This window comes from Xylaria bambusicola (genome assembly GCF_022495145.1).
Source record: "Xylaria bambusicola strain CBS 139988 unplaced genomic scaffold F5B22scaffold_46, whole genome shotgun sequence".
Classification (NCBI taxonomy): domain Eukaryota; kingdom Fungi; phylum Ascomycota; class Sordariomycetes; order Xylariales; family Xylariaceae; genus Xylaria; species Xylaria bambusicola.
In genome coordinates this window covers 38,869-63,476 of record NW_025953599.1, presented here as the reverse complement: position 1 = coordinate 63,476, position 24,608 = coordinate 38,869, and the positions used below count along the sequence as shown (strand labels likewise).

The following is a 24,608-nucleotide window of genomic DNA, read 5'->3' as shown; positions in this document are numbered from 1 at the left end:
AAACATTACCTATGTAATGTCGCCTCTTCTAACTTGTTGATGTAGAATCGCTTACTTGAGGCTAATGAAAGATGGCGCTTAGCACAAACAACCATGGCGTAAGCACGAAGGTGATGTGGAATCCTCGTGCAGCAACAAATCATATTTTTCATGAATCAACTTAGCGCCTAGATACTCTAAGCTCGTGGTTGCAATAGAAGATAAGCAGAACGCCATACCGCCAGGTAACTACTTCAGGTCATGAAGCTCACCTCAGCATCCGCACCAGGCTTGTGGCGTACCGACTTACTATTACTCAGTAAATATGGCTTGAAAGTCTAAACAATCGTACCTAGAGACCGCTTTTTGGTCGTTTCCACCCCTCCTACACCATCAGTCGACAGTGACAAGACAATTTGCCTACTTATTCCCCCCACCTGCGAAATCTCCACTAATAAACACAACAAGCACGGCAGCGTAGGCGGCGCAGGCACCGAACACCTCAGCCCGCCTAGCGTTCGTCATGAGCATGATGGCAATGGCGAATAGAGCGACGAAGAGCGCGATGAGGCCAAGTGTCTCATGTTGTGACGATGATATGGGAAGGACTGCGATAGGTAGGAAGAGTAGCACGGCAGCAAAGAAAGTCGTGATGAAGGATACCGCTAGTTGAATCCGCGTAAGGGAGTACCGCACGACCTGCCGCGCTGATAGGTGAGAGATTGCCCGAGAGGGAAACTCTAGGGGCTCTATGCGTTCCCTGAACAGGCACGAGCAGTACGTCTTGAGGAAGTGCGTGAGGGGATCCTCAGCCTCCGCCGGCCGTGAGAGCGAAATGTAATCTGAGAGACGTATTTGCGCTTCCGTCATACCGGTCGCGTAGAGCTTCGAACTCGCGCCCGTCAGAATGGGGTACGTCGTTGTAGTCTGCTGCTGCGCGGCGGAAGGAGTCGCATGTGGGACAACGGCCCGCGTGTGGAAGTAGTTCGACAGCGCCGTCATCGTCTGCCTTGATGGACGGGGTAGACTAGCCAAAGTCGACTGGCGGATGAGAGCCTCTTGGTAGTCCTTTAATGTTGCCCGGATCTCCATGGCGAGATCCATCCGTTTCTTCCACCGCTCGTCTGGCACCAGATGAGTGTTTGGTCTGCTCTGGCCCCAAGCTGAGTGCTTGAACGTTACCCAATCTCTAGTGTGTGCCCTGATAATACTCCCAAGATCGAGCTTCTGCAGATCCTCAACGTCTTTCGCATCTTCAATGTCGTATTGGTCCTGCAGAGCCTGAAGCTCTGCCAGCTCGCTTTGATAATATACTAGATCCCTGGCCGCTAATCTGCTGAACTGATTGTAAACCGCGGTGCTTTTGTCCTCGTCGCTGGCAATAAAATCTGAAAACGAGCCGAAGCCAGAGACATAATGGTATATGGAATTCCCTTCTTCTACGTTATGGCCCATTTTCTTGGGACGTGACTTTATGGTCGTTTTTGATCAAGATATATCCGGCTTTCAGCTCAGTGGTAAGAGAGCTCGGTGACTAGAGGGAATCCCATCACCGTGTAAGTATACGCATGCCTGGGGTCAACAATACTGATTGGTCCTCGAGAGCTTCAGCTGATCGCTGACATTATAGTAGCTGCACTACAAGGTTCCAAAACGAGGCGACCAGTTGCCTGCATAGCCCCTCCCCCACTTCAGGGGCTTCGCTCACTAGACATCCTTATCGCCACATATAACCTCTTCACCTTTCCAACGAGTGCTGCCATATCCAAACCCCAACATAATATTCAATCAATTCAAGTAGATTGTAAATTCACCAGTTTTCTCCTTGTAGTGTAAGCAAGGACTCGAATCGAACAACTGTCGGTCAACAGCCTTATCCAATATTGCGATGGAGAGCTTTGAGAACTATTCGAAACCTACCCAGGAGCAGTTTCCCTGCGACCACAAGATTTTCTGGGAGCACGAGATTTTTTTGGCCCGCGATACTTTTGATGCCTCTATGGTCCCTGATCCCGAGTTCGAGAAAGCCAGTGCCTCCCTCGACGTTAACGCTGACGTGGGACTCTTGGGCAATAATTATAAAATATCGATATTAGTCGAAGAACCGTCCCAGAAGACAGAATCAACCACCACCACCAACAAGGGTCAGGTGGGGGGGGGAAAGGGGGAGCCACTGCTACTGCAGAGTATCAACAAGATTTGGAGACGCTTTGGAAGGAAAAGGTTCGCCAAGGCGCTTTCCGTCTTGCCCTTTGATCTGGTCCCGTTGCCTAGCAATCCTGAGGAGCTCAATGAACTGCTCCGGGCTGACTATGAGTGGGCTATAGAGTATGTATGTGACTATCCATACCCACTAGAATTGCTTGATCTGATACTTACCATGTTTAGGCCTCGATCATGGGCTACAGATCGACAGATACATTAAACGAAGTAGATGGCGAGCCTCCACGAAGAGTGCATAATACGAGAAAGCTACATGTCGGCGTGGATTTCGACGTAAGAACCGCTCATCAAAGACCGATAGAACGTTCGTTCCTGCCCGTACTCATAGGAGGCAAGCGTATCGATGGATTGCCTGATACAAATGCGACCCGCAATGCAATGACAGAGCAACTGGCAAAGACACTGGGAGCACGGATCGACCGATCCGCCGCTTGCTAATGTGTGTTCACGAACGCCCTAGGGGTGCAGTCAAAGTCAGTCGGGGAGACGTCTCTACGAGTCTCATTCCCCGACGATCCTCTCAAGTCATGGCTTTGCACGTTTTCGATCGTGAGGAATTGTCCCGAGGGTCTTGTACTCGGTGATCACTTTCTGCGGGATATGACCGAGACGGTTACCAGGTTCCGACATCGCCTCAAGAAGGCTGTCTCAGATCTGGCGAGGCGGACATGGCGACTTATGTATATGCAGCGTCCCCGGCAAAAGCTCGAATGCCTTGTCGATTCCGAGCGCGTTTTCGCCAATGCCGATACCGGGTCCGACATTGATCTGGTGTCTCATGAATACGCCAAATTCCGCGGCTGGGATATAACCCGTCTTCCAGACGACGAAGGCTTTGTGGTTCTATCTGACGGCACGACAGCCAAAGTCTTCGGGTACGTGGACGCCGATCTAAGGGTACAAGGCCATGCCACTGGGGAAAGGAGGTTTTATGTGCTAGACGGACTAGTTTCAGATGTCATTCTAGGGGACCCTACTCTCGACGAACTCGACGTGTTTAACGCATACGTTGACTCGTTCGTGGATCTGAAGGATGTTAGCACAGCCGAAGATTTTTATATGATAGAATGGGTTGAGCGGTTGAACGAGTTGGAGGCCAAAGTGGATGATCTTCTATCGGCAACACATGGGACCGCTACCGGGCCCCTAGTGGCGGCTCCTATAAGGAAATGGGGTCGTTTCCTCGGCGCGGCAAAACGCCGCGGGGGACTCAAGGTTGATCATAAACCAGGCGGTGAGCTATATGAAGTCTACAAGGTTCTTTATGGAGACTCGCTAATGAGACACTGTCGCAGATATTAAAGCCGAGCTGAGACGGAGGCTCCAGGATCTGGACGGCGTCGAGGACCAACTGTCGAGTCTCTCATTGAAGAGAATGGAAAGGCTCGTAGGGAATGAGCTGCGGCGGGAACAATCTGACAACGAAGCTCGAAAAGCACGGTACTGCGAACTTCGTATCAAGATTCTGACAGCTATCCGCGATCTGCCCTCGAGATAGTGTCCACTTGAAATACCCGTTGGGACTCCACTTCCGTCGCCAACCTTCTGCGTCCCGTAGAAGTCAGAAGGTTGGCGACGGAAGTGCAGTCTGAACGGGTAAGGCCGTTTCCATCCATCACCAGCACAAGCTATGACACAGTGTACAACACAGTATATACCAGGTCATATGATAAGCTCTGCTGTACTGCAGCAGCACTTTGAAGATGCACACTAACTTGGATATCAGAATATGAATGCTCGATAGGATGGTTAAAAAGATGCGGCAAGGAGAAGATTTACGGAGGATTTGGACAATAATACACATAAAGTCATGGGTACTCTCAACGAAATGACTATCATAGTCTCTCCTAAATGAGGGAATTCTTACTTCAGGTCTCTGTTGAAGGCGTTGACGTTTAATAGATAAAGATGCGCGCGTTGAACGCGTCTTGCGTCTTGCCCCCTTGATTTCTATAAGGAGGGCTGGCACTGATGGCAGGTAGGGTGGTCGTGGCGATATCGCCCACCCCATCGCTTATACTACCTAAGATAGGTGAATATATCGGAGTTCGTCCCTTATCACTAGCCATCCCATGGACATACTAGCATAGAATTGCATCTACTTCTAATAAGTATATATAAAGTATATCTTACAGCCAAAAAATCAAAAATGCAAACCGGACACCACTAACGCCTGTAACTAATATCTTTGCTCACGAATGCGCCTGGAAAGCAGAAATATGCGACCGCCTGTAATCAATGCCCCATCTCTCTCCGTATCTCCTCGACTCCAGCCTTCAGCTCCTCGACACCGTTCCTCTTCTCTCTCGCCTTGGAAGATGAGACCTGTCCAGGTTTTGCGTTCGCAACCTTGAGCCACTCGCCATTGAAGGCGTTGATGAGCCAGTTGCTTAATTCTGTAATGCGTCAGTGATTGCTCAATGATGGAGGAGCTGATATACTCGAGCTCGCATCGAAAATCATGAATGGACGGACTTACTATCATATACGATACGGTTCGCATTGTGGAAGTATATGCCGTGGTTACTATCGGGGAACATGTGCAGATCGTAGTTCTCAACGGTGGCTAGGTCTAGCTTGTCAAGGAGGGTAAGGGTGTTTTGCATATGGACATTGTCGTCAGCGACGCCATGCATGATGAGGAAGCGCACGTTTCCAGCGAGTGCAGTCATATTGCTAATGGCAGTGGCGTCGTATCCCGCTTGGTTCTCCTGCGGCGTCAACATATATCGCTCAGTATAGATGCTATCGTAAAATCGCCAATCGGTAACAGGCGCAACAGCCATGCCATATTGGAATGTCTGGCCGGCATCTTGCTCGAGTGTCTTCAGGGTCTGGAATCCACCATACGACCAGCCCCAGATGGCAATTCGCGACTCATCAGTGTAAGACTTTGCAGCCCAGATTTTGGCGGCTGCGATCTGATCATGAGCCTCCCATTTGCCCAAGTTCTTGCGAACTATGACCCGAGCCTTGCGTCCTATATACCCGGTGCCACGACCATCAACCGTTACAACGATATAGCCGAGATTAGCAGCTACATAAGATTGAAAGTCAACCGTGAATCGTTTGGTCACGGACTGCGAACCTGGGCCCGAGTACTGCTGGAACAAGACAGGGTATCTCTTGCTTGGGTTGAAATGCGGTGGGCGCCGTTCGACGTAATTTAACTCAACATCATCGACAGTTATAGTTCCGTATTTAAGTAATGGAAGTTCATGTTTCCTCGCCTTGTCTGCTAGTTCCTTATTTTCTTCAACCATATGCTCGAAAGAGGTCGGGTTACTTGGAGTATTAACTACCTTCTGAGAAGGCACGTTGGGTCCTTGATTAGTGATCAGAGCGTATCCTGCCTTGCGAGAGAAGGAGGCACTATAGAAGCCCTCCTTACTAGTATCAGTGAAGGCTTTGAGATCTGAGCCGTCAAACTTGACACTGTAAACGTGTCGTTGAATGGAGGACTCTTTTGTGGCAGTGAAGTACGCCACATTGGTGCTCAAATCGACGGCTAATGAACCATCATCAACCTCCCAATTACCCGAGGTTAGCATAACAGGCTCATCTGCGTCAAGTGGGCTGAAATAGGCAAGATGATCCCCATTGTCATGGATGACCATGTCAAGATATCCGTCTTCGGGTCTGCCATTTTCCGGATCGGCTGGGATATAGGTGGTGTCGTGAGATATCTCAAACCAGCCTCCGTCAATTTTACCCACGTCAACGGTCCTTACAGTCTTCCCTGTTCGTGCAGTAACATCTACAAGGACGACACGCATGACATCGCTAACTCGATTAGTCTCTTTGATGAGCACTTGATTCCCAGCCCATGTAATATCAGTGATGAGGAGATCCTCTGGATCAAACCCTCCCTCAATCTCCACAGAAAATGTGTCGCCCTTAGCCATATCATAGAACAGAAGATCAACAAAAGGATTAGGTGATCCTGCCTTTGGATACTTGAGCTGTTGAACTTCCGGGTATGACTCCTTACCCGGAGGAAATTCCTCTCCGCTTGGCCTGTCAATGAAGAATTGGATGGGGTATTCAGGTACAAGCGTCTCATTTGTTCGCAGGAAGGCCATGAAGTCGCCGTTAGTAGACCACCACGTAGCGCTGTTGTCGCCGAAGACTTCCTCTTCATACACCCAGTCTGGAATTCCATAGAAGTATTCAGGTCCGCCATCTTTGGTAACTTGAACTACTTTCTTGCTGTCGAGTTCGCGAACATAGAGGTTGTTTGAGCTCGTGAAGGAGATGGCATTGCTCTTAGGGCTCCACTGTGCCAATTGAACTCTTCGGGCCGAATCGTTAGGATCCAAAGGCTCGGCAGTTTGGGTTTCTACATCAAATATCCAGTAGTTTGCTGTAAATGAATGCCTCCAAACACTAATAACACCAGTTGCAATAAGAACTTTCTTAAGGTCAGGACTAGGCCAGAGTTGTTCAGGTGTTAAGGTCCGACCAGCAGCATCGAAAAAGGCCTTTTCCATCAGGGTCTTGGAAGAAGTGATCTGAACGCTAGGTGCAACGTTGTCGCTGTTTCGACTCAAGACATCCTCCACAACAAGATAGTCTTTACCCGGCGCATTTTGCTCCAGTAAAAGCCCATCTTCGCCATTAGCACCGTCAATCCAACTCATCTGATGGTTGTAGGGTTTCCAGAAGCCAGTCATGACTTGATCTAAGGTGATGCGCTTCCCGGAGCCACGCGAGGCGGTAGCGGTAGGGTCATGTTCTTTTTCGGAGGCGTGCTGGTAGGACTTGGACGAGACGAATATGGCTAGTCCGATGACCCAGGCAGCAACGAGAATGCCAGATGCAAGCAGCAATATGCGCTTGAGCTTGATGTCCATGCCAAGAATCTTCCCCGGGGTGGCCGATTCTAGAAAGGCAGCCCGCTCATCGTCGTACGCAGTGCTATTGAAGGAATCGTCATGATCCGAGTCGGAGAGCTCGCGATTGGTGAAGCCATTGCCGGTTTTCTCTCGTTCGCCAATACGTTCGAAGACAAGGCTCGTCGTGGAAACCGAGGAAAGAGAGTCGCGTGAAGGGCGTGGTGAGGCTTCTGGGATGTTAGCTCAGTGTCATTTCATGAATGATGTGATACAGCTGCCATGGCCAGCTATACATACCCATTTTCACCTCGCGATCCAGGGATGCCATCTGATGCTTATCTGTAGGTTTGCATCGATGATACCAACGCGGTTTCAACCGATCCTATACCCAGTATCAAGAACACATCAATCGTGAATAATGTACAATAACTAACCAGATGAATGATTAAGCATAATGATCAAGCCACCTAGCTCGCGGTTGCGCGTAGCTTGGAGTCGTCCAGGCGATGTGTCAGAACCAACCGGCGCCTGGGCAATGTGGCGCACGCTTGGAATATCCTGTGGCTTGGGTGCTATTGTCAATAACCCACAGCACTATTTGAGCACTATTACTGACTGAGGTTAGGTGCTGGAGCCCCTAATCCTAACTACCGATGCCAAGCGTTAAATGTCAACCTCTTAAGATGCTGAAATAGTATGTCACCTTTTTGAATTTCTAAACCACAATTCTACACCTTACGTATGAGTGCCTTTATTTCATGAGATTTAATGAAAAGTTCAGATTGGAAAATATGAATATTGACTAAAGCACTCTGGTATCACTAATACTGTACTAACTAACAATGCATCAAACAATGACGTGATCATACTTGCGATCCACGCGGGTTCTCCAATTTTACCCGTGCTGACCATGCGATGCTCCAAACCCTCGGGTATCCTTATTTCGCAAGTTGCGGCGGTGCCTCGACCGCGGGATCAATCTTCTCAATGACAGCCGCGGTTCCGTACGCGCAGCACTGCGCAAAGCCGCCCATGTCGCCGGATTCGAAACGGAGACAGATGATGGCGTTGCCTCCGCGGTTCTTCGTCTCGGCTACTGCCCTTGAGATGGCATCATTCCGTGCAGAATAAAGCTGTTACTCAGGTCAGTGTTTGTCTGTTCGCATTCTGTCTGACCATCACAGTCAGGACTTACCATGTTCGTGAACCATCTCAACTCGCCGCCCGCCATACTTTTGAGGACCATGCCTAAGCTTGCGGCAATGTTTCGCGACCGTACTGTAAGGCCGTATACGGTGCCGAGGACTCTTATGACTTTGTATCCTGGGATATCGAACATTGTGGTTGTGATGACGCCATCTGTCTCAGTGTAACAATGTAGATCCGAGAGCTCGGGCGGTATGTGGGCTACGTGATGAGACATAATGATTGGGGGGTTTTTTTTTCTCTTGCGATACAAGTTGATTTGTTAGAGAGTTTCGAGTTGTATCGTGAAAACAATTGGTGATGTAGATGTTCGCGTTGGTAGGTTGGGCAACAGATCAAGTAATCTTGGTGAATGGTTTTCGTGTACTTTGCTCCTCGTACCCTCTAGTGAAGACAGTGCTAAGCAATACAAGGTGATGATGATACGAATTGGTTGTGGCTATTCGAATGCTATTGATAATTGAGAAGGAGGATTCTATGCCTCCTTATATATCCCATTTTTCGTCGCTATCTACAATACGACCATCCCGAAGAACACACCAGGCAAGACCATTGTCAGGGCAGACTAGGTACAAACAATTGCTTTCGGCAGAAAAGTGCCTTGCCTCTTGGACTAGGTATTCTTTGACCTACCTACCATGCTCGACTAATCGCATCTTTTGATAGTTAAATGACAACGATAGAACCGAATGCCGATCTCTGGTGCCTGATTCGCGGGTCTAGCCCCAGCCCGCCTCCGTATTTCGTATCCCGCAAAGCGTGGGGTTGGCGTGGCTCCACTTCGGGCCCTCACGCCCGTGGCAGAGCGGTGGCTATGAAGGTTCGCTGCCAATTTCATTACGTGAGCTGAACGGTCGCGAGCATTTAATCATAAGTGTGCCGGAGTTATAGGAGAAGTCATGAGATGACTTGGTATCAATACATCGCGGGTGCCATGGCTAGGCCAGCTGGGCTCTGAGCTAGGTAGAATCAAGTGACTCCAGCATCCAAACTATTCGTCAAAGGTACACTTGGCAATTCCGAGTAGGTATCTACCTACTATCGTCACATCAATGTCACGAAAGAAAATGGCAATACAATCACTGTTTACATAATACACAATAGACACTTGAAGGGGATGGTAAGCATCGATGCGGCTATCTCTTGGCGAGCCCCGACGAAGTTGCTTGGCGCGCTTTCATCACGTTTGCGCCCGTATAACATCAAATCTATTATTTTCGCTGACGAGCGAAGATGGAAATCATGTGTAACGAAAGGGTATGCCATATAACTAGCCGAGCTAGCTTCTCTTGAGAGTGGCAAAGTGACTAGCTTTATACAAACCATAGCCTAGTCCTTAATTCACTCCGGTATCTTTCCATGATGCTGTCCTATGCAGCGTGACATCAAAATCAACCCCCCCCCCCCCCCCCCCAGCATATTCGATGGGAACTTCAGACCTTACTTTTAAAAATTTTCATGATTATGCAAATATGATCATCATTATCATCAATAGATTACACACTGAAGCTTCCTGCATAAATACACACTTCAAGACCATGAAGATGCTAGCCAGTCTCCCAACAAGACTCAACTAAGCCAATAAGGGTCCAGCCCCTCCAAAAACTTAATATCGACATTAACAAAGCTCTTCCAGAGATCGAACTCGCGAAACCACGGCTTCGTCTGGATCGCAAAGGTGACAGCCACAGCATGCCGCAGCAGATCAAGCTGGTCGACGGCCATGACAAGAACGACATCATCGCGGTGCGCGACGCGATCGCCGAGCTGCTTTTTGATGAGATCGAGACGGATCTTGATGTTATTATACATACTCCACTCCGAAACAGGCATATCCTTGGGTATGAAGTTCCACCGCCAGGCGCGCGACAAGCTATCCAGGAACGCCGTGCCCATCTTGTTGCCGTCGCCCAGCATCGCGGGGTAGAAGTGCGGCGCGGACCAGAGGCGGAGTACAGCGAACCGCGCCCCTGCATTCGTCTTTGCGAAGTCGCGCGCGATCGGAAGAAGTGAAGGGAAATCCTCCGGTCGCACGAGCCCTGGAATGTCCGTCGGGTACGGCTTTGCTTTCTGCCGATCCGCGTAGTCGATGAACAAGTCTAGTTTGTCGGGGCGGTGCGGCTCGGTGTTGGCTACTGCGAACCCTGGGACGACTAGAGGGCTGTTTTGCATGAGCACGGGGGAGACTATGCCGGCGAGGTATACTGCGATGATGTTAGAAATCAGTTGTCTAGATGATAAGGGGTACGCGCATGGATGAGGGGGAGGTTGCTTACATTTGGCGATAATGGGGCGAGTAACGACGCTCCATTTCAGCGGCATAGCGTCCGCAAAGTAAGTCCCCGTCTTTTTACATTCTTGTAGAATGTCATCCCACTCCTTCCAGAATTTCTTCGGTCTGTACTTGAAACTTGTCTTGGTGCGTCTATCAGGCAGAGTTGAGGCGCGCTGACGCAGATCCCGAAGAGGAGATTGCTGATATTGCCGACCTTCCTCGGACTCGAAGAACTGAGTGGCGGGCCGACACTGCTCAAGATCGGGGAAGAAGATTGCCATGTACGCCCAAGCTTTCATAATATCCTGAGTGATGAACGGATGCGGCCAGGGAGCCATCATATCCTGGGTGTACTCAGCGTAATGGGCCCTGACCTTAAGCCATTCGAAGATTTCCAATGCAAACCAGAACCAAGCTTGGCTGCCATCGGTTCCTTGTTGATTCAAGATACCGTCAACGATGGCACACGTCTCTTCGTATTTTCTCGGCCCATCAGGCTCAAGATCACCTGCATGAAAAGCTTTGAGGAAGGCTATAACGCGTTAGCATTCGTACAAGGGTGAATGATCAGGCATAATGACATACCAGCGCCACGGTCTTTCTCTGACAGCGTCATTTGATCAAACTGGCGTATATTCTTAATAAAGTCTGTTTCACTCATGCCCTTCCGAGCTTCCCCAGTCCGCAGGTCCAGTAGCCCGACATTCGAAAACCTTTTCTTCGCTTCGTAATCGATGCCATTTTCATTAATCCTCGTAATCTCGTCTTCCCACAAGCGTGGCGAACGCCAATGTTTTACAACCTCGAGGTCGTCACCTGAAGGGTCTTCCATCGGCTCGAGGTCAAGGGCACCATCGTCATGATCGTAGACCGAATCGCCAGATTTGACGGACTCTTCACTATCGCCATACTCGCCTGGAAAGGGATTCTTAGAACGGAAGGCCGCCATGCTCAGTTTTGTAAGATACCTGTTCATATCCCCGGCGCCTTCTTCAAGCCGTGTGATCGGATTACTAACTTCTTTGAACGGCATATTAGGATTAGGGGCTAACAGTTCGTCTGGGAAAAGGACGGTATCTTCTTCTGCGTCAGCTTCGTTGTAGAATATGTGCGGTGCCACCTTTCCCGTATTGTCGCCTTGAAAAGTCTTAGTAGACTGGCTCGAGAGATCTGTTAGAACAAATATGTTATTTGGGTTCCGCACATCATCCCAAAGGCTCTTCGCTTGTTCTTCAGGCTTGATCAAACGCACCCGTTGCGTCTTCTCGTTTCGTGTGAGCGTGCGTAGGAAATGCTCCTGGTGATTGTAAATATCGTTTGGCTTCGCGATGCGCCAAGCCTTACGAAGATCCTGTATGTCATCAGTGCCGCGTTCCATCTTGTTCTGTAGTACTAATCACGTACCTCAACAACTACATTATACAGCATACTTCCTGCCTCTCCGGGGACGAAATGCCATAGCCAAACTTCATAATAATCGTCAAATCCCAGATGCCAGTTCCGATGCTGCTCCACGAATTCGAAGTACTCTGGTCCAATGCTGAGATGAATATCCCATTCGTTTTTGGACGCACGCCCTATGCCATGCTTGGATCGCAAGGTCCAAAACGAATCTTCATTGCGAGGTGCCGTTATGATCTTGCCTGTTCTTCCGTCCCGCACAACTAGTAGTAGCTCACCTGGTCGCATACTGACATATTGGAGGAACCGGCGGGTGACTGAGTCGTTTCTCTTCATGTGACCTACTAGGATATTTCTCGATTCAACAAAATCGTGTCTTCGTCTTTGTTGACTCCGAGAACCGCCGGCCGGGAAGTGATGACTGAAGTTCTCGGCGCCAAGATCGAGGAAAAAGGGAAAGAAGCCCTGCAAAACGAATCAGCACTAGCCGGTAGAGAATCGAGAGAACATAAGCACGCATCCATGCATATGATAGAATAAACTCACCAAGTCGTGTAGCTGTTTGGTCAGTCGGTCCGTCCCCCAAGACACCCAATTTGACGCGGGGAAATACTGCCAAGAAGCGAGGAAATTAAGTTCCGAGAATTCAGACCAATTCCTGCATAACTGAACCGCATGTCTGAGATCACAGCCTTTGGCCAACACAGAAAACTGTAGCCAACCTTGACGGGACATGGATGACTCGCTAGAATAGTTCCAGATGCTTTTGCCAAGCACACGGACCTTGACTCTCTCGGCTTTTTTCATTGCTGGTTTCAGAAGCTCTCTCAGGCTCATGGCTGGCTCGCCCAAGATCTTAGATCGCTGCGCAAGCATACTCTCATAATACCACATTGCGCCTTGCAAATGGCCGTATCGGCGATCATGCATAAAGATGTCCTCCAACGAGATGTCCTCATTCTCATCATCCAATGCCTCTTCGCTCTCCGGTTCATCTCCACGAAGAAGATCTGCACAGGCGTCTCTGATATCTTGTAGACTCGGCTGTTCGACCTTGAGACATATATCACGTAAATCGGCCTCGGTGATCTCGGGGTCTTTGAGAAACTCGTCCACGCTGCCGGCCCGTAAAGCAGCCGGAAGAAGCGATGCATGTGACAAGAGAAGACGGCAAAACAAAAGAATCTTAATCTCCTTGATATCCTGCATCAGGGTTTCAATCTCATCATCTTCCAAGGGTGGCGTTTTTTCGTGCGTCCCATGGGGTGTCTCTAAGGACCCTACTAAGATAGGTCCACGAACGTCATCGTAGTTCTTCTCAACCCCTTCCTTGAGGCGATTTCGCATTTCTTCTTCAGTCTCAATATTGGTCTTGTCTGGCTCTGGGTTATTCCCGACAGCCTTTCGGCCGGTTTCTTTGCTGTTAATCATATCCAGGATTTTGGTTTGGCCAGCGCGTTCGCTCTGAGATTGTCTAGTATCAGCAGTACGCGATTGGGGCGGCTTGCTGGCTGCGGCCGAGTTCTTGGCATCTTTTGGTTTCGACTTCTTTTTGGTCTTCTTCGTCGGAGCAGAAGTTGATATACTCAAGTCCTGGGTTTCCGTGACCAGGTCGGTGGTGGCAGTTGCCGCCTGCTTTGCTTCGTCCTCGTCTCCTTCGTTCAGCACCTCCATCCATAAAAAATGTTTAATGAGATCGACATATCGGGCGCGCTCATCTTCAAGAAAATCCTCGATGGGATCCCACATCTCGGCATCTTCGTCGTCTTCCGTGGTAGCATTGATGCGTTCTTGGTAGGCACTTTCAAGAAAGGCCTCTTGCCTCTGCTTCTCTTCTTTCTCGCGTTGGGCTCGAAGGCGGGTCTGCATCTTTTTCCAGTGTCGCTTGAACATGGCTGCTTCGAGTTTGACCTTCTTGGCTTCCTTCTCGCGGGTCGACTCCTCGTGGTGCTGGACCTCTTCTATCCATTCGAACCACTTCTCCTTTGCATAGAGTACCTCAGCCGTGCGCTTCACAACTCTTTCAAGCGCACGAAGCACGATGTGTCTTCGGTTTGATAAAGTATCGAGATATGCCTGGTGCCCATAATCTAGCTTCATGGGGTAGAAATGCTTATGATGAAGCTTCCTAGCATCGATGACCTTGCTCAAGAGGACGTACTCTTTGAATAGGTGAGAATGGATCTCGTTCAGGACAGTCTCGTCTTCAACACGTTCGAAGGTTTCGTTAGCAAGGGGAATGGCACTCGATTTGAGGTACTGAGGGGCTTCGTCAGCCAAGCCATCCAATTCCCCATTCCTCTTCTTGTACCCAGCATAGAGCCCGTGGCATTGTTTTCCATGAAATCTGCAGAATAGATTATCCCAAACTACAGCAGGTTCAGTGCATGGCTTGCTGTCTGATAGGTTTAAAGCCTTTCGATTTGTGAGCGCTTTGGATGAGCTATGTCAATGTGGTGAAGACGAACCTGGCAAATGGGTTCTGACAACGACGACATGGTCGCTCGGTCTCACTCGCGCCCGCAAAGATTATTGAACTTAAAACTTATACTCAAAGAGAGTGGAGACCAGAGGCGACTGGTTAGTAAGTCGTTGGGTTTGTACGGTCGGTGGTGGGAGCCTCATGGAGACTCCAATCAAACCAATGAGAGCAGAAGGGAAAACAGGTACAAATAAACAAAAACGCGACCCGCATGAAAGATCTATTTACGAGATATGCAGCTATAACCTATCATCATTTTACCTCTTCGTCGTCTTGAAGAGTTTGTAGTATATTGATTATTATTTAGATTTTTTCGTTCTGTTCCTCATTCTCTAGATGGAAATTTAACGTGTATTTTGATTACCTAAGCGACAAGGCCTTATGTCGTCAGGCACTGATAGTAATATGTGATATGTGATATGTGATATGTGGAGCTTTCTCCACTTTGGGCGTCATCTCATCTCACCCATTTGGGATGACTATCCTAGCTACTCACAAGGCGCCATCTCAGTGTTGCGATAGAGTGAAAGACTTTATCATATCGAGTCTGCTGCGAGGAGTGAACGAAGTTATAAGTCATGAACTAGCCCTACAGGTATCTATTTACCCTACTCACATTGGTACCTTAGATACCTAATGATTGAAGACTAGTCGCGTGCTTCTAACTCATCGATTACACTTCGACTTCTATTTATTTCTAAATCTACCTACGCTTTTTTACAAGGCTAAAATTTCCCCCAAAAGTTCTCATAAACGAAAACCTCAATACCACGTCAACTATTGAGATGGTGGCAAAAAAATGCTATAGATATCCAACGTAGCAAGAGGGTTCTCGGTGCTACACGCGTACAAGCGCGTACCAGCTGAATATATAGTTCGCCTTGCACTTCAGCCGGACGAGAGGTCATTGTAGGCTGTTCATGATTTTCAAAGATATGTAGGCAATAAGGGGCAATATTGGAAAGTGAGGTTATACAGACTTCGCTTCTTGAAACAAGCCCTTGAGACCTAGGCGGTCTGGGCTAGTAGCTAGTTGTATATAGAGTCGAGTCAAGCCACCAGCAGCCGAGAAGGAGTTGGTTGGTCAAGGACTAATGCAGCCCTAGTTGATCATTGTAATCAGAATCCTCAGTTCCAAGCCCAGTTCATCTGCCTTTGTTATACTAGTGAACTGAGCTGGCAGTACGGCCTAAACTCGCTATTGAGATCAAGGCATTGGATAACCAAGTCTTTGAATAATACAAAGCTGCGTTACTGGTTTTGGAGAGCAGGTTGTTGTTCCCATCAGGTAATACGGGGGGAAGTGTTGGATAAGCTACCGTAACGCCAGGCGAAACGGTTATTAAAATGGAAAGCCAAAATGCAAGGCATTTCAATTTACATTAATATTGAGACGCGCCCCGAGCAAATGGGAAATTGAGTTTTAGGGCCTGTACACTGCCTAACCCACGGCCTACTTACGATTTTGTTTAATCAGAGCTATAGATTATTCATCAGAAATATGGGCTTCTTCGACACGGGAGAATATTCACGCTTGATACTAACCATCGGGTTTAAGGGTTTTGCTTAGGACAACAATAGTGTCCTCCTCGATCATATACGTAATTCAAATCCCAGTGGTCTATTTCGTCATAGCACCACACGCCTGGGGTCCCTTTTTTCATGTTGGATTCTTTCTTCTCAATATTTATATTAATTTCTGTTTTAAAAAGAAACGGCATGCTGCCCTCAGAAAGAAATATTCTGGAAGCGCTAATCCTATAAGAAAGGAGTCAAGTTTGGAGGCAGAAACGAATAGACAAGGACAGTTAGGAAATGAGGAAATGAAAAATAGGGAAAGGGATAATGAAGAAAGCGATGAAGAAGAAGAGGGGAATAACAAAAGGTTTCAAGCATATGGCTAAGTGGTTTAAGATAAGTCTTAATATACAAGCAAGGCTAAACGGGCAGTATATCCTACGCCTCACGGGCGGTATCCAAGGGGTGGCAGGTCTACTCTTAGCTGGTTATAATCTCCGTATACAGCATAAACACTTAAATCTAGTAGTAACGCTATGTACACTATATACATTATAATAATAAATAACTATGGATAGCTGAAAGGGGTCTTAGCAGATGTAGCAGTTTTAGCTGTATGATTATATATTTGCAACGAGTTTTAGCTTTAAGAAAATAATGCTATCCAATACAGTTTATATTAGAAACCAAGAGTATTAATGCTTAGGAGTGGATGTAATGACTGATCGCTACCAAAATTAAGCAGCTGCAAGACGGGAAGAGTAGTAGAAGGGCTGTATAAGGCATTTAGACTTCTCTGACTATATACAATGTATCTCTTTGTTCCCCCGCCCTGGGACCCCTGAAAAAGAGTGTTAAAGTAATTACATATAGGGAAATTTCATTGGAGATAGTGAATTGCAGCAATGAGATACACGTGTTTCTTAAAACGATCACATATAATGCTCGAAAGGGGTTTAGCCAGGTACAATTTGCCGATCCCACGACGATCGTTCGGCGTAAACGCGCATGTTTCCGAAAGACCCTGAACTTCCTCCGCATTTTTTCCAATAATCCCGTCTAGGATAGATTGCTCGGAACGTCCTCTCCCTTGTTATCGCCTGCCCGCGGGATATAGCCGGATTATCGAGCGCAGCTTACCATGTCGCTCACGATGGCATCATTACAAAAAGGCCAGCCCTTCCCGGAACATAATGGGTGATCGCTCACCTAATCCCAGGCACATAGGCTAAGCACACGGCATCAATATTCCTATGATGGTTTCAACAATCCTTCTTAGCAGCTTATTAGCAGCTGCATCTCTATCCTCAGCACTACCACTTGAAGAACGAGGCACCGGGGTTATCAAGTGTCCATTGGTGCTAAACGGGCTCGTCAAGTCGTCTCTGGCACCCACAGACTTCGACTCGTACGCCACCAGCCCTTTCAATCCAGACTACATCCGGGGCAGCGAGAAATTCAGCAAGAGCCTCCAATTCCCGAACGTGACGAGCTCACGCTTCGACAACGCGACGACCAAAGCCATCGAAGTGACCATTAACGACAAGTCGATTTTCCAAAGCCAGAATGGCTTCCGGCGCGCGGGGCTGCAGATCCAAGGCGACACCAACGAGGGTGGACCAGGCACCAAGGGTGTCCGCACGCTTCATTTCAGCGTCAAGCAAGACCCTCAGCGAAAGCTGAATCTAACACATGAGTATTTAGTGCGCTGACTAAAACTCTGCTGTGATATATTCACGCTTCGCACTAACGCGCTGCTAGAACGTGTGGCACGAGACTTCCGACTACAGCGCCAACCAATTCAACTTCCAGACGGGGACGCTGATAGGCAAGTCCGGAAACAAGAACACCTTCAAGGTGCTCAACCGGCAGAACTCGCTAGTCTGGTCGACGCCGATCGACGAGACGGCGTGGCAAAACTTCGCCATCAAACTAGATTTTACCAAGAAGTGAGTTTTCCCTTAATTATCACCTATCACACGCACAGACGCCAGGTAGCTATTTTACGTGTCGTTATGCGTGTGGAAGTGGTTAAAAGATGGGGATGTGCAGAAAGTGCATTATTGCTGAGAACAAATGAAAACTAACATAATGCGCGAACGGCAGTACCTTGCAAGTGTACTACTCCAAGGACGACGAGCCTCTGAAATCAGTCACCTCGGAGCTATCCAACAATAACTCCGGCGGCGGCCAGTACCAGATCGGCATTCTGAAGAAGCCCACGGGTACCTCCGACGTTGTGAACTCTGGCTACCAGGAGAGGAATCTGAATGAGGGTCAGATCTACGGGGGCTTGTTCCTTGAGGATAGCGCGAATGGGTGCGTCTCGCTTTAATGGCTCGTGATAGGGTTTGCTAGATATGGAAACATCTTGCTCTGGTTCAAGGGTATTTTTTACTGTCTTTGACGGTGGTCGAAAATGCATGTTACTATTAGCTTGAGTCACCAGAATTAAAATCAAAATAAAACAAATGAAAGTCTATTGTTTACTTAAACTATCTGAACTACTTTGGTATCAATTTATCACCAGCAGTCTGTATATATATTTTTTTATCTTTCATTTTTATCTTTTTTTTCTTATGACTTTGTTTCGAGGTATACGTTTTGGAGGCTTCCTTATGAGCAATCCTATCGGGGCTCGAGGTAAAGCCGACAGCGCTGAGCAATCAACGCCCAGCACGACACACAATATGACGAGCTCAATCCGTGGGCTTTCTCAACTGCATGCCGCCCTTCTTCGCCGAGGTATGCTGCAGTGTCTGGCTCGGCAAGTCGCGACGATCATCGAACGGGAAAGGCTTATGCAGATCCTCCACCGGCGATGGCAGAGCAGCAAACTGAAGCTGTTCTCTCGAAAGTGGTGCTGAAGATTGAGCTTTCTTCGACTCTCCGTTTTCCTCTTGACTGAGCTCGGTAGTCTGGCCTCTCGCCATACTAGCGGCTCGTTTCCGAGCATACTCTGACGCGAAGAACGAGCTGTTCTCCCTACGCTTCGTGCTACCGCGGCCGAGGAATAAAGAGTCGTCGCTGTACTCCGTGGAAGTATTACTATCAGCGTCACCAACAGGTTTTCGCGGGATAAAGTGCTTACTTCGCTCTTGTGACTGTGCAACATCAGCTATCGCGCCGTCACCAACATCAATGTTGATGCGCAAGTTCAGCCGTTTCCTAACTGCATCGGCAGGAACCGCGTTGCGAGACATAAGCTCGGTCTCACTCTCACTGCTGATCTCCCAGCTGTCTCTCCTCCGCTGCTTTTTGGGGAGAGGGGGTAGGATAGGGGGTTGCTCGCTCCGTTTTTGAAGCCTCTCTATCCGGGCCCGCCATGATGTTTCAGCCAATGATGGCGATGAAGTGGCGTTTTCTTGCTCCTGCGGTATCAACGAGGCGCTTGAAGGAGACTTTTCTACTTTCAGGACGCTGAAACTAGGCGGGGTCCGGAGACCTGCTTTCACAAGACGCTTGTTAACACTGTTCTCGAGACGCTCTTGTGCACGTTCTAAGAAAGATGGCTGCGTTTGGCGCGGCCGGTGAGGTGTCAATGCTCCGTACGCCGGACTTGGCGAGCGAGATTGAGTACGCGAAGATCTAGAAGAAACGTGCTGTCCGCGGCCGCGAGATGGAGCGGGAGATGGGGCCATGGGAGTGGGAACAGGCGTGGGGGAGGGAATAGGGGTGACAGGTGCCGAGACCATTTCAAAGGGAACGCCATCGACGTAAGTTACGTCACGCGAGGATGAGACGTCATTTGAGGGTATTGAGAGTGAGTCCTGTTCAGCCGAAGAACTATAGTCCGTACGACGAGGGGTGCATGAGTATGTCGCGCTACTGTAGGCGCTCCGCGCATCGTCATCATCCTCATCAGCATCTTTATAGTGAGCGCTTGGGGCACCATGGAGACTCACCGAGGAACGGACGACATGCCCTTGTGACCTCTGGTCCATCCCAGACCGGTCAGGACGGTAAGCCGAATACTTTGTAGCTGGGCGTGTAGCATCCTGGTCACAGCGAGAGGACTGAGCATACGATGCCTTTTGCGGCCCTGAACCACTACGGCTGGAGTGTTCTGACATCGGCTTAGTACTTTGATCTCTCGCTGTTGTAGACCGAGCAGCCTGCCCGGGGCGAAGAACGGCTGGATGACGATGTTCTACCTCGTCACCGCTACCACTGTTATCCTCGCTCTTGACCTTAGAGGGAGTAGTTGAGATGGCTGCTATGTGTTGTTCCGCTCTATCAGCATTGTTAGATTTGTTGGAGCCCTTAGAGGGGGTTGAAGAAATAGGGGCACCTTGAAATAGCGTTTCTGGCCCTACTATGGCGTAGCGGCGAGGCCGGCGAAGATTTTTTGCCGGTTTTAATTGAGCTGCACTGATGTTGGGTGCCTGGGCACTGCCACCTTGGGTATACGCAAAGTCGCGGTGATCAGTAGAGGACATATCATAATGTTGGCCAGGTTCCTCATTATTACCAACTGTACGTTGCTCCACTCGGGGGATTGGTGGAAGTGGTTTGTCAAGGTCTATAGCAGGAGTGCTAGCATTACTCCTATTTCTGGCAAGCTCTGACTGGTTTTCGTCGTCAAATCCGACGGACCAGGAAGAAGACCTCGTTGGGACATGTCGAGCATGTTGACCATTTTGAGATTTACTGGCACTCATTGTGATAGATAATATCAAGCACTGGGAAGATAGTTTTGGTAGTAACGGATGAATTGAAGCTGGACTGAGATCGTAACAACAAGCGAAGTCGTCGGCATTGCCAGACTAAATAGTATTTCAGTGGGCGAGATCCAGATATAACAATTACAATGTTTAAGCCCAGTTAAACGAAATGTTAAGGGCATTGTCAGAACAACGTAATTGTCCTGGGCCACATATAGAAGGAACTGTCTATTGTCTTTGTCTATCGTTTTAAAGAGGAATACCAACAAAAGACAAAGCTAATGATTCATAAGGCAATTGATAACTCAACAATACCCTTGTAGTTATTAGAGTCTAGGCCCGGCTTCAGGCGGCGCATGGCGGGCGGGCAATAGATACTTGATGTGTTGTAACTGTAGCTTGCATATCAGTTACGAGGCTGGCGGGTAGTTGAATGGGATAGATGCGAACGGACACAACCCATGAGCCAGACTGATCATCATAGCCGTAACGGTGACTGAATGATAAATGATATATGAATTAACGTATTAGTGAGTCAACATATCTAAACGAATAGTTAGTCGCAGCTTGATTACAGAAATTATCAAAATCATCCGGGCCACTGAAATAATAGTTTATTTATGATGGGACATTGCAACACTACTATTGCGGGATCGCGAACTTATGTATGATCCTGCTTTTCCTTTTGAGAACGTCCCACAGTCCACCAAATACGCCGACGTATGCAAGCTGCTATTAGAGCCGGAAGTAATGCATATTCATTCATGCTGATCGTGTCGCTATGCAATCATTACTGTTCATAAGAATATGGTCACAACAAGCACAGGGTATATGCAGGTTTGAAGTCGCTAAGCTACATATTTGTACTTGTCTGCAGGCGAGCCGTCTGGAAGCTCGTCTCTTTCAAGGTAATCTCGGCTAATCAAGGACTCGATTTGTCCCTTGATCAATGACATTTCAGGCTTGAACCGGCTGCTCAAGACTTGAATGACCTCGTTCACAAGTTGAGTATGAGTGAGCTCTTTACGTTGCCTGGAGTGCTGTTAGTTTGCGGGCTAGGAATTTGAATTGAAGAGAAACATACTTCATGATACGGACAATCACTGAATCGGCAACATGTTTTCTTGTTTCTAGGTTCTTCTCATCGGTCTTTTGCCGTTCCTCATCATTTTCAACTCGGTTGGCAGCGTTGACCGATGGGATCTTGATTTTGATTGCCTTGCTTATGAATTCAGCGTTGAATGTAAACCGGTCACCGGGTTTGGCAGCGGACTTCGTCTGTGGCTCCTTTAGGAGTATGCGAAATTGCTTAATTACTGACAATGACGTAAGAACGTTGATTAGATCTGGCTGAGGAATGTTGGTTGCGGCTTCTATGTCTTCGAACGATAGCCATTCATCACTCTTCGTGGTGTTGAACAACATCAGCACAATCATGCCATATGTCGAGACATTAATTTCATAGCGCCTGTCTTTAGAAAGTGGTCCAGAAGTCTTGCCAGGGACCTTCGGGAAGATACATTTGATATCTGCTGTACCAGCACTTCCAAGCCAAGTCAGCACCCTTCCATTCCGATTCTTAGTATAAAATTCAAAAAAGCTCTTTTGTAGCCGTTGAATCTCTGGCGGATATGTAGCTTTGGTTTTCGTTTCAGTTGATAGACCTGTAGCTCGGCCCATTATTTCTCTGGGCCAGTTATTGCCAGCTAAGACTGAGATGTTCAAATCGATCCGATTCTCTTCTACTTCGCCCAAGCCGCGGACGTGGTTTCGGTACTGATCGGTAGTCTCACGAGATGTATTCATATCTCTGAACATTCCCTCAAACTTTTGTGTGAAATTATTTCCCAATTCTCGCTTCATGCGAGAGATCATTTCCTGCTCCACTTCTTGACTTTCTGATTTGCCGTGGAGTAGCCGGCGGGCTAGATGCTTCTGATAGTACGACTCAAACTTGTCTTTCTCACCCAGATGCTTGAGCAAAGTAATGGCCTTGTCAAGCACTATATCAACTTCGGCTTCCGTTTTGCCTTTGAGCCCACGCTTGAGATTGTCATCAATAAATAGCGAAACATACTCGGGTGCTCGCTCAAATCTATTGATGAAGGTCGAGAAACTTCGTGTCAGAGCTGTTTCTATCACAGCTTTCCGATCGAAGCATGCTGCCCATAGTTGATCGAATTTGTCCTTCAATTGAAGAACGTCGTCTACCCACTTTATAGCGGCCGCTGTAAGTTGAGCCGCAGCGTTCAAAGTCTTGGGCTTGGATTTCTCTCCATCGCCGGCAGGCTCTGCACCGGCATTTGCACTGGCGTCTTGAGCGACACTAAAATCTGTATTATTCAGATTCTGTTCGATGTCACTGCCCAGCTCCATAACCCGAAGAGATAGGGCGTTTCGCAAACTTGTGACCTTATCATCGACCCGCGATACAAGGGAAAAAAGAATCCTGAGATCTTCAAGCCTATCGTTGTCGATCATAGCTCGGATACCACTGCCTTCCAATTGCAAAAACTCATCCAAGTGCTTCATGATAAGCTCCTCGTCAACAACACTGGCGATTTTTTGTGCCGACAAGGGGGAGATGGTGGTCTGGCAGCGTGCTGCCTCTTCGTCTAATCGTCTTTGGGTTTGGCGGAGCCAACTACTCGCGTCTGTTTCGCGAAGCAATCTCTCACATTCAACGCGATAAAAGTCATGACTGGTCCGCAAGAAGTATGGTTCGAAGGTGGTTAAGTAAAGGCGCTCAGACTCAACCTCTGCATCTGTCTCAAACAAACCCTCCAGCATCGACACGCAACTACGCAAAAGAGCCTTATCTATAACATCACCTTCCCTCTCCATGTTGATCTGGTCAATGATAGTGGCGTTTAGAATATCGAAGACCTCGTAGTTGGAGCCAGTTGCACCAAGGTTTCGACGTAGTATGTTATCTCGAAATAGACCGATCGTAGTTGCGTATATGGGTGGCCGGCGATGCTCTTCACCGAATCCTCGATCGAGATACATAAGGATGTCAGCATTCATGTTCATGGCCATATTATGATTCTCCCAAGAAGTGCGAACAAATCTGAGGAACTTCTCGCCTAGCGAACGACGCTCGATCACACTAATTCCAGGCGCACCATCGAGCGTTATGCTGACGAGGTTCTTTGTGATTAGTGCCGACATGGGCGGCATGACTTGTTCTGCAAACCATTTTCCTTCGAATTCCGTGACGCGATCGTACAATTGGGAGCCGGCTTTCATGAGGACTATCTTGTAGGCGTAACGGTACAGCTGCTCAAAGGAGAGATTTCCAGCATTATGGGTGTGAATGTCGTGTAGAGCTTCGCGGAGTTTCGCCCAGAATTGCTCGAAATCATTCTTGTTGCTGCCAGACTGCGGCGCAAGTTGCTAGAACACCGGGTTGACAAGTTAGCGTCTGTTTGCATGTAGTATATGAGTCTCGTCCCAGGCAGCGCAAAGAGACTAGTAGTGAGAGACGGAGCACAACTTACCCTGCGAGGAGGACGAATGCGGCCTCGACCGCTCGAGCCTCCCCGGCCTGTGATCATCTTCAATCTCCCTATTATCGACTAAAAAGGCGAGGGCGATTCGACAAAGCGGTGGTTCGGAGAGAACAATATTGGGGTCGGGATATGTGCATGCCGATTTGCAAAGTATAGAGGAGTCGTCGGCATCAAGGATACAAGCCAAGTACAGATGACCCAGCAGGCTGTTCTCGAGAAGAGTGTGTGACAGAGCACGGGATGCCAAGGTGCTGCGGTGGTCTACCTGTATAGATGACACAGGGCATACCAGTACAACGAGAGCAGCGAGAGCGGTGCGGTATGAAGCGGGACGTCGTCGAATCACGTCAAATACGGATCTCGTCCCCCAAGCAAAGAGAGGCTAAGGCTAGTTCGAAGCGGTGACGATGACGGAATGAAGTAGATATTATACAGTAGTAGTGTTTGGCCGCACCAAACAAACGCGGCGAAGAATGGTGATACGAATGTAACTGATCCGAATATCAAGTAGGC

General features: G+C 48.4%; 9 protein-coding genes across 9 annotated transcripts; 3 read left to right on the top strand and 6 right to left on the bottom strand.

Moving 5' to 3' along the window:
* Window positions 1–123: 123 nt before the first annotated feature.
* On the bottom strand, window positions 124–1,550 carry F5B22DRAFT_619782 (uncharacterized protein). Its single transcript, XM_047975799.1, has one exon. It carries the CDS (start codon window positions 1,432–1,434, stop codon window positions 400–402), a length of 1,035 nt encoding a protein of 344 aa, XP_047827608.1. The 5' UTR covers window positions 1,435–1,550; the 3' UTR covers window positions 124–399.
* Window positions 1,551–1,676: 126 nt separating this feature from the next.
* Window positions 1,677–2,721, top strand: F5B22DRAFT_386233 (uncharacterized protein). Its single transcript, XM_047971340.1, has 2 exons — window positions 1,677–2,311; window positions 2,368–2,721. Exons 1-2 carry the CDS (start codon window positions 1,868–1,870, stop codon window positions 2,638–2,640), a joined length of 717 nt encoding a protein of 238 aa, XP_047827607.1. The 5' UTR covers window positions 1,677–1,867; the 3' UTR covers window positions 2,641–2,721.
* On the top strand, window positions 2,604–3,759 carry F5B22DRAFT_386203 (uncharacterized protein). The gene is made up of 2 exons (XM_047971339.1): window positions 2,604–3,436; window positions 3,498–3,759. The coding sequence occupies exons 1-2, from the start codon at window positions 2,803–2,805 to the stop codon at window positions 3,698–3,700; spliced, it is 837 nt and encodes a 278-aa protein (XP_047827606.1). The 5' UTR covers window positions 2,604–2,802; the 3' UTR covers window positions 3,701–3,759.
* Window positions 3,745–7,548, bottom strand: F5B22DRAFT_619776 (dipeptidyl peptidase IV N-terminal region-domain-containing protein). Its single transcript, XM_047975798.1, has 3 exons — window positions 7,335–7,548; window positions 4,682–7,264; window positions 3,745–4,598 (listed from the first exon to the last, which is right to left on the bottom strand). Exons 1-3 carry the CDS (start codon window positions 7,363–7,365, stop codon window positions 4,438–4,440), a joined length of 2,775 nt encoding a protein of 924 aa, XP_047827605.1. The 5' UTR covers window positions 7,366–7,548; the 3' UTR covers window positions 3,745–4,437.
* A 265-nt stretch (window positions 7,549–7,813) lies between these two features.
* F5B22DRAFT_619774 (uncharacterized protein) lies at window positions 7,814–8,679 on the bottom strand. Its single transcript, XM_047975797.1, has 2 exons — window positions 8,233–8,679; window positions 7,814–8,170 (listed from the first exon to the last, which is right to left on the bottom strand). The coding sequence occupies exons 1-2, from the start codon at window positions 8,458–8,460 to the stop codon at window positions 7,976–7,978; spliced, it is 423 nt and encodes a 140-aa protein (XP_047827604.1). The 5' UTR covers window positions 8,461–8,679; the 3' UTR covers window positions 7,814–7,975.
* Window positions 8,680–9,638: 959 nt separating this feature from the next.
* F5B22DRAFT_619770 (uncharacterized protein) lies at window positions 9,639–14,724 on the bottom strand. Its single transcript, XM_047975796.1, has 6 exons — window positions 14,388–14,724; window positions 12,466–14,334; window positions 11,923–12,384; window positions 11,104–11,869; window positions 10,520–11,050; window positions 9,639–10,447 (listed from the first exon to the last, which is right to left on the bottom strand). The coding sequence occupies exons 1-6, from the start codon at window positions 14,415–14,417 to the stop codon at window positions 9,813–9,815; spliced, it is 4,293 nt and encodes a 1,430-aa protein (XP_047827603.1). The 5' UTR covers window positions 14,418–14,724; the 3' UTR covers window positions 9,639–9,812.
* Window positions 14,725–17,175: 2,451 nt separating this feature from the next.
* F5B22DRAFT_658948 (uncharacterized protein) lies at window positions 17,176–18,266 on the top strand (the record flags this gene model as incomplete). Its single annotated transcript, XM_047980160.1, has 3 exons — window positions 17,176–17,622; window positions 17,681–17,868; window positions 18,026–18,266. The coding sequence occupies 3 exons, from the start codon at window positions 17,176–17,178 to the stop codon at window positions 18,252–18,254; spliced, it is 864 nt and encodes a 287-aa protein (XP_047827602.1). The 3' UTR covers window positions 18,255–18,266.
* Window positions 18,267–18,568: 302 nt separating this feature from the next.
* Window positions 18,569–20,580, bottom strand: F5B22DRAFT_658946 (uncharacterized protein; the record flags this gene model as incomplete). Its single annotated transcript, XM_047980159.1, has 1 exon — window positions 18,569–20,580. The coding sequence occupies one exon, from the start codon at window positions 20,578–20,580 to the stop codon at window positions 18,619–18,621; it is 1,962 nt and encodes a 653-aa protein (XP_047827601.1). The 3' UTR covers window positions 18,569–18,618.
* An 851-nt stretch (window positions 20,581–21,431) lies between these two features.
* On the bottom strand, window positions 21,432–24,140 carry F5B22DRAFT_649728 (Cullin; the record flags this gene model as incomplete). Its single annotated transcript, XM_047979216.1, has 3 exons — window positions 21,432–21,615; window positions 21,668–23,979; window positions 24,084–24,140. The coding sequence occupies 3 exons, from the start codon at window positions 24,138–24,140 to the stop codon at window positions 21,432–21,434; spliced, it is 2,553 nt and encodes an 850-aa protein (XP_047827600.1).
* Between the last annotated feature and the right edge of the window lie 468 nt (window positions 24,141–24,608).

Coding starts and splice junctions, on each gene's coding strand:
- F5B22DRAFT_619776 (XM_047975798.1), bottom strand. CDS start 7,365: ATGGCATCCCTGGATCGCGAGGTGAAAATGG. Junction 7,265..7,334: donor GGATCGCGAGGTGAAAATGG/GTATGTATAGCT, acceptor ACATCCCAGAAG/CCTCACCACGCCCTTCACGC. Junction 4,599..4,681: donor GAACCGTATCGTATATGATA/GTAAGTCCGTCC, acceptor GACGCATTACAG/AATTAAGCAACTGGCTCATC.
- F5B22DRAFT_386233 (XM_047971340.1), top strand. CDS start 1,868: ATGGAGAGCTTTGAGAACTATTCGAAACCTACCCAGGAGCAGTTTCCC. Junction 2,312..2,367: donor ATGAGTGGGCTATAGAGTAT/GTATGTGACTAT, acceptor TACCATGTTTAG/GCCTCGATCATGGGCTACAG.
- F5B22DRAFT_386203 (XM_047971339.1), top strand. CDS start 2,803: ATGACCGAGACGGTTACCAGGTTCCGACATCGCCTCAAGAAGGCTGTC. Junction 3,437..3,497: donor GGTTGATCATAAACCAGGCG/GTGAGCTATATG, acceptor ACACTGTCGCAG/ATATTAAAGCCGAGCTGAGA.
- F5B22DRAFT_619782 (XM_047975799.1), bottom strand. CDS start 1,434: ATGGGCCATAACGTAGAAGAAGGGAATTCCATATACCATTATGTCTCT.
- F5B22DRAFT_619770 (XM_047975796.1), bottom strand. CDS start 14,417: ATGTCGTCGTTGTCAGAACCCATTTGCCAG. Junction 14,335..14,387: donor TGTCAGAACCCATTTGCCAG/GTTCGTCTTCAC, acceptor ACAAATCGAAAG/GCTTTAAACCTATCAGACAG. Junction 10,448..10,519: donor TCGCCCCATTATCGCCAAAT/GTAAGCAACCTC, acceptor ACATCATCGCAG/TATACCTCGCCGGCATAGTC.
- F5B22DRAFT_619774 (XM_047975797.1), bottom strand. CDS start 8,460: ATGTCTCATCACGTAGCCCACATACCGCCCGAGCTCTCGGATCTACAT. Junction 8,171..8,232: donor TGAGATGGTTCACGAACATG/GTAAGTCCTGAC, acceptor CCTGAGTAACAG/CTTTATTCTGCACGGAATGA.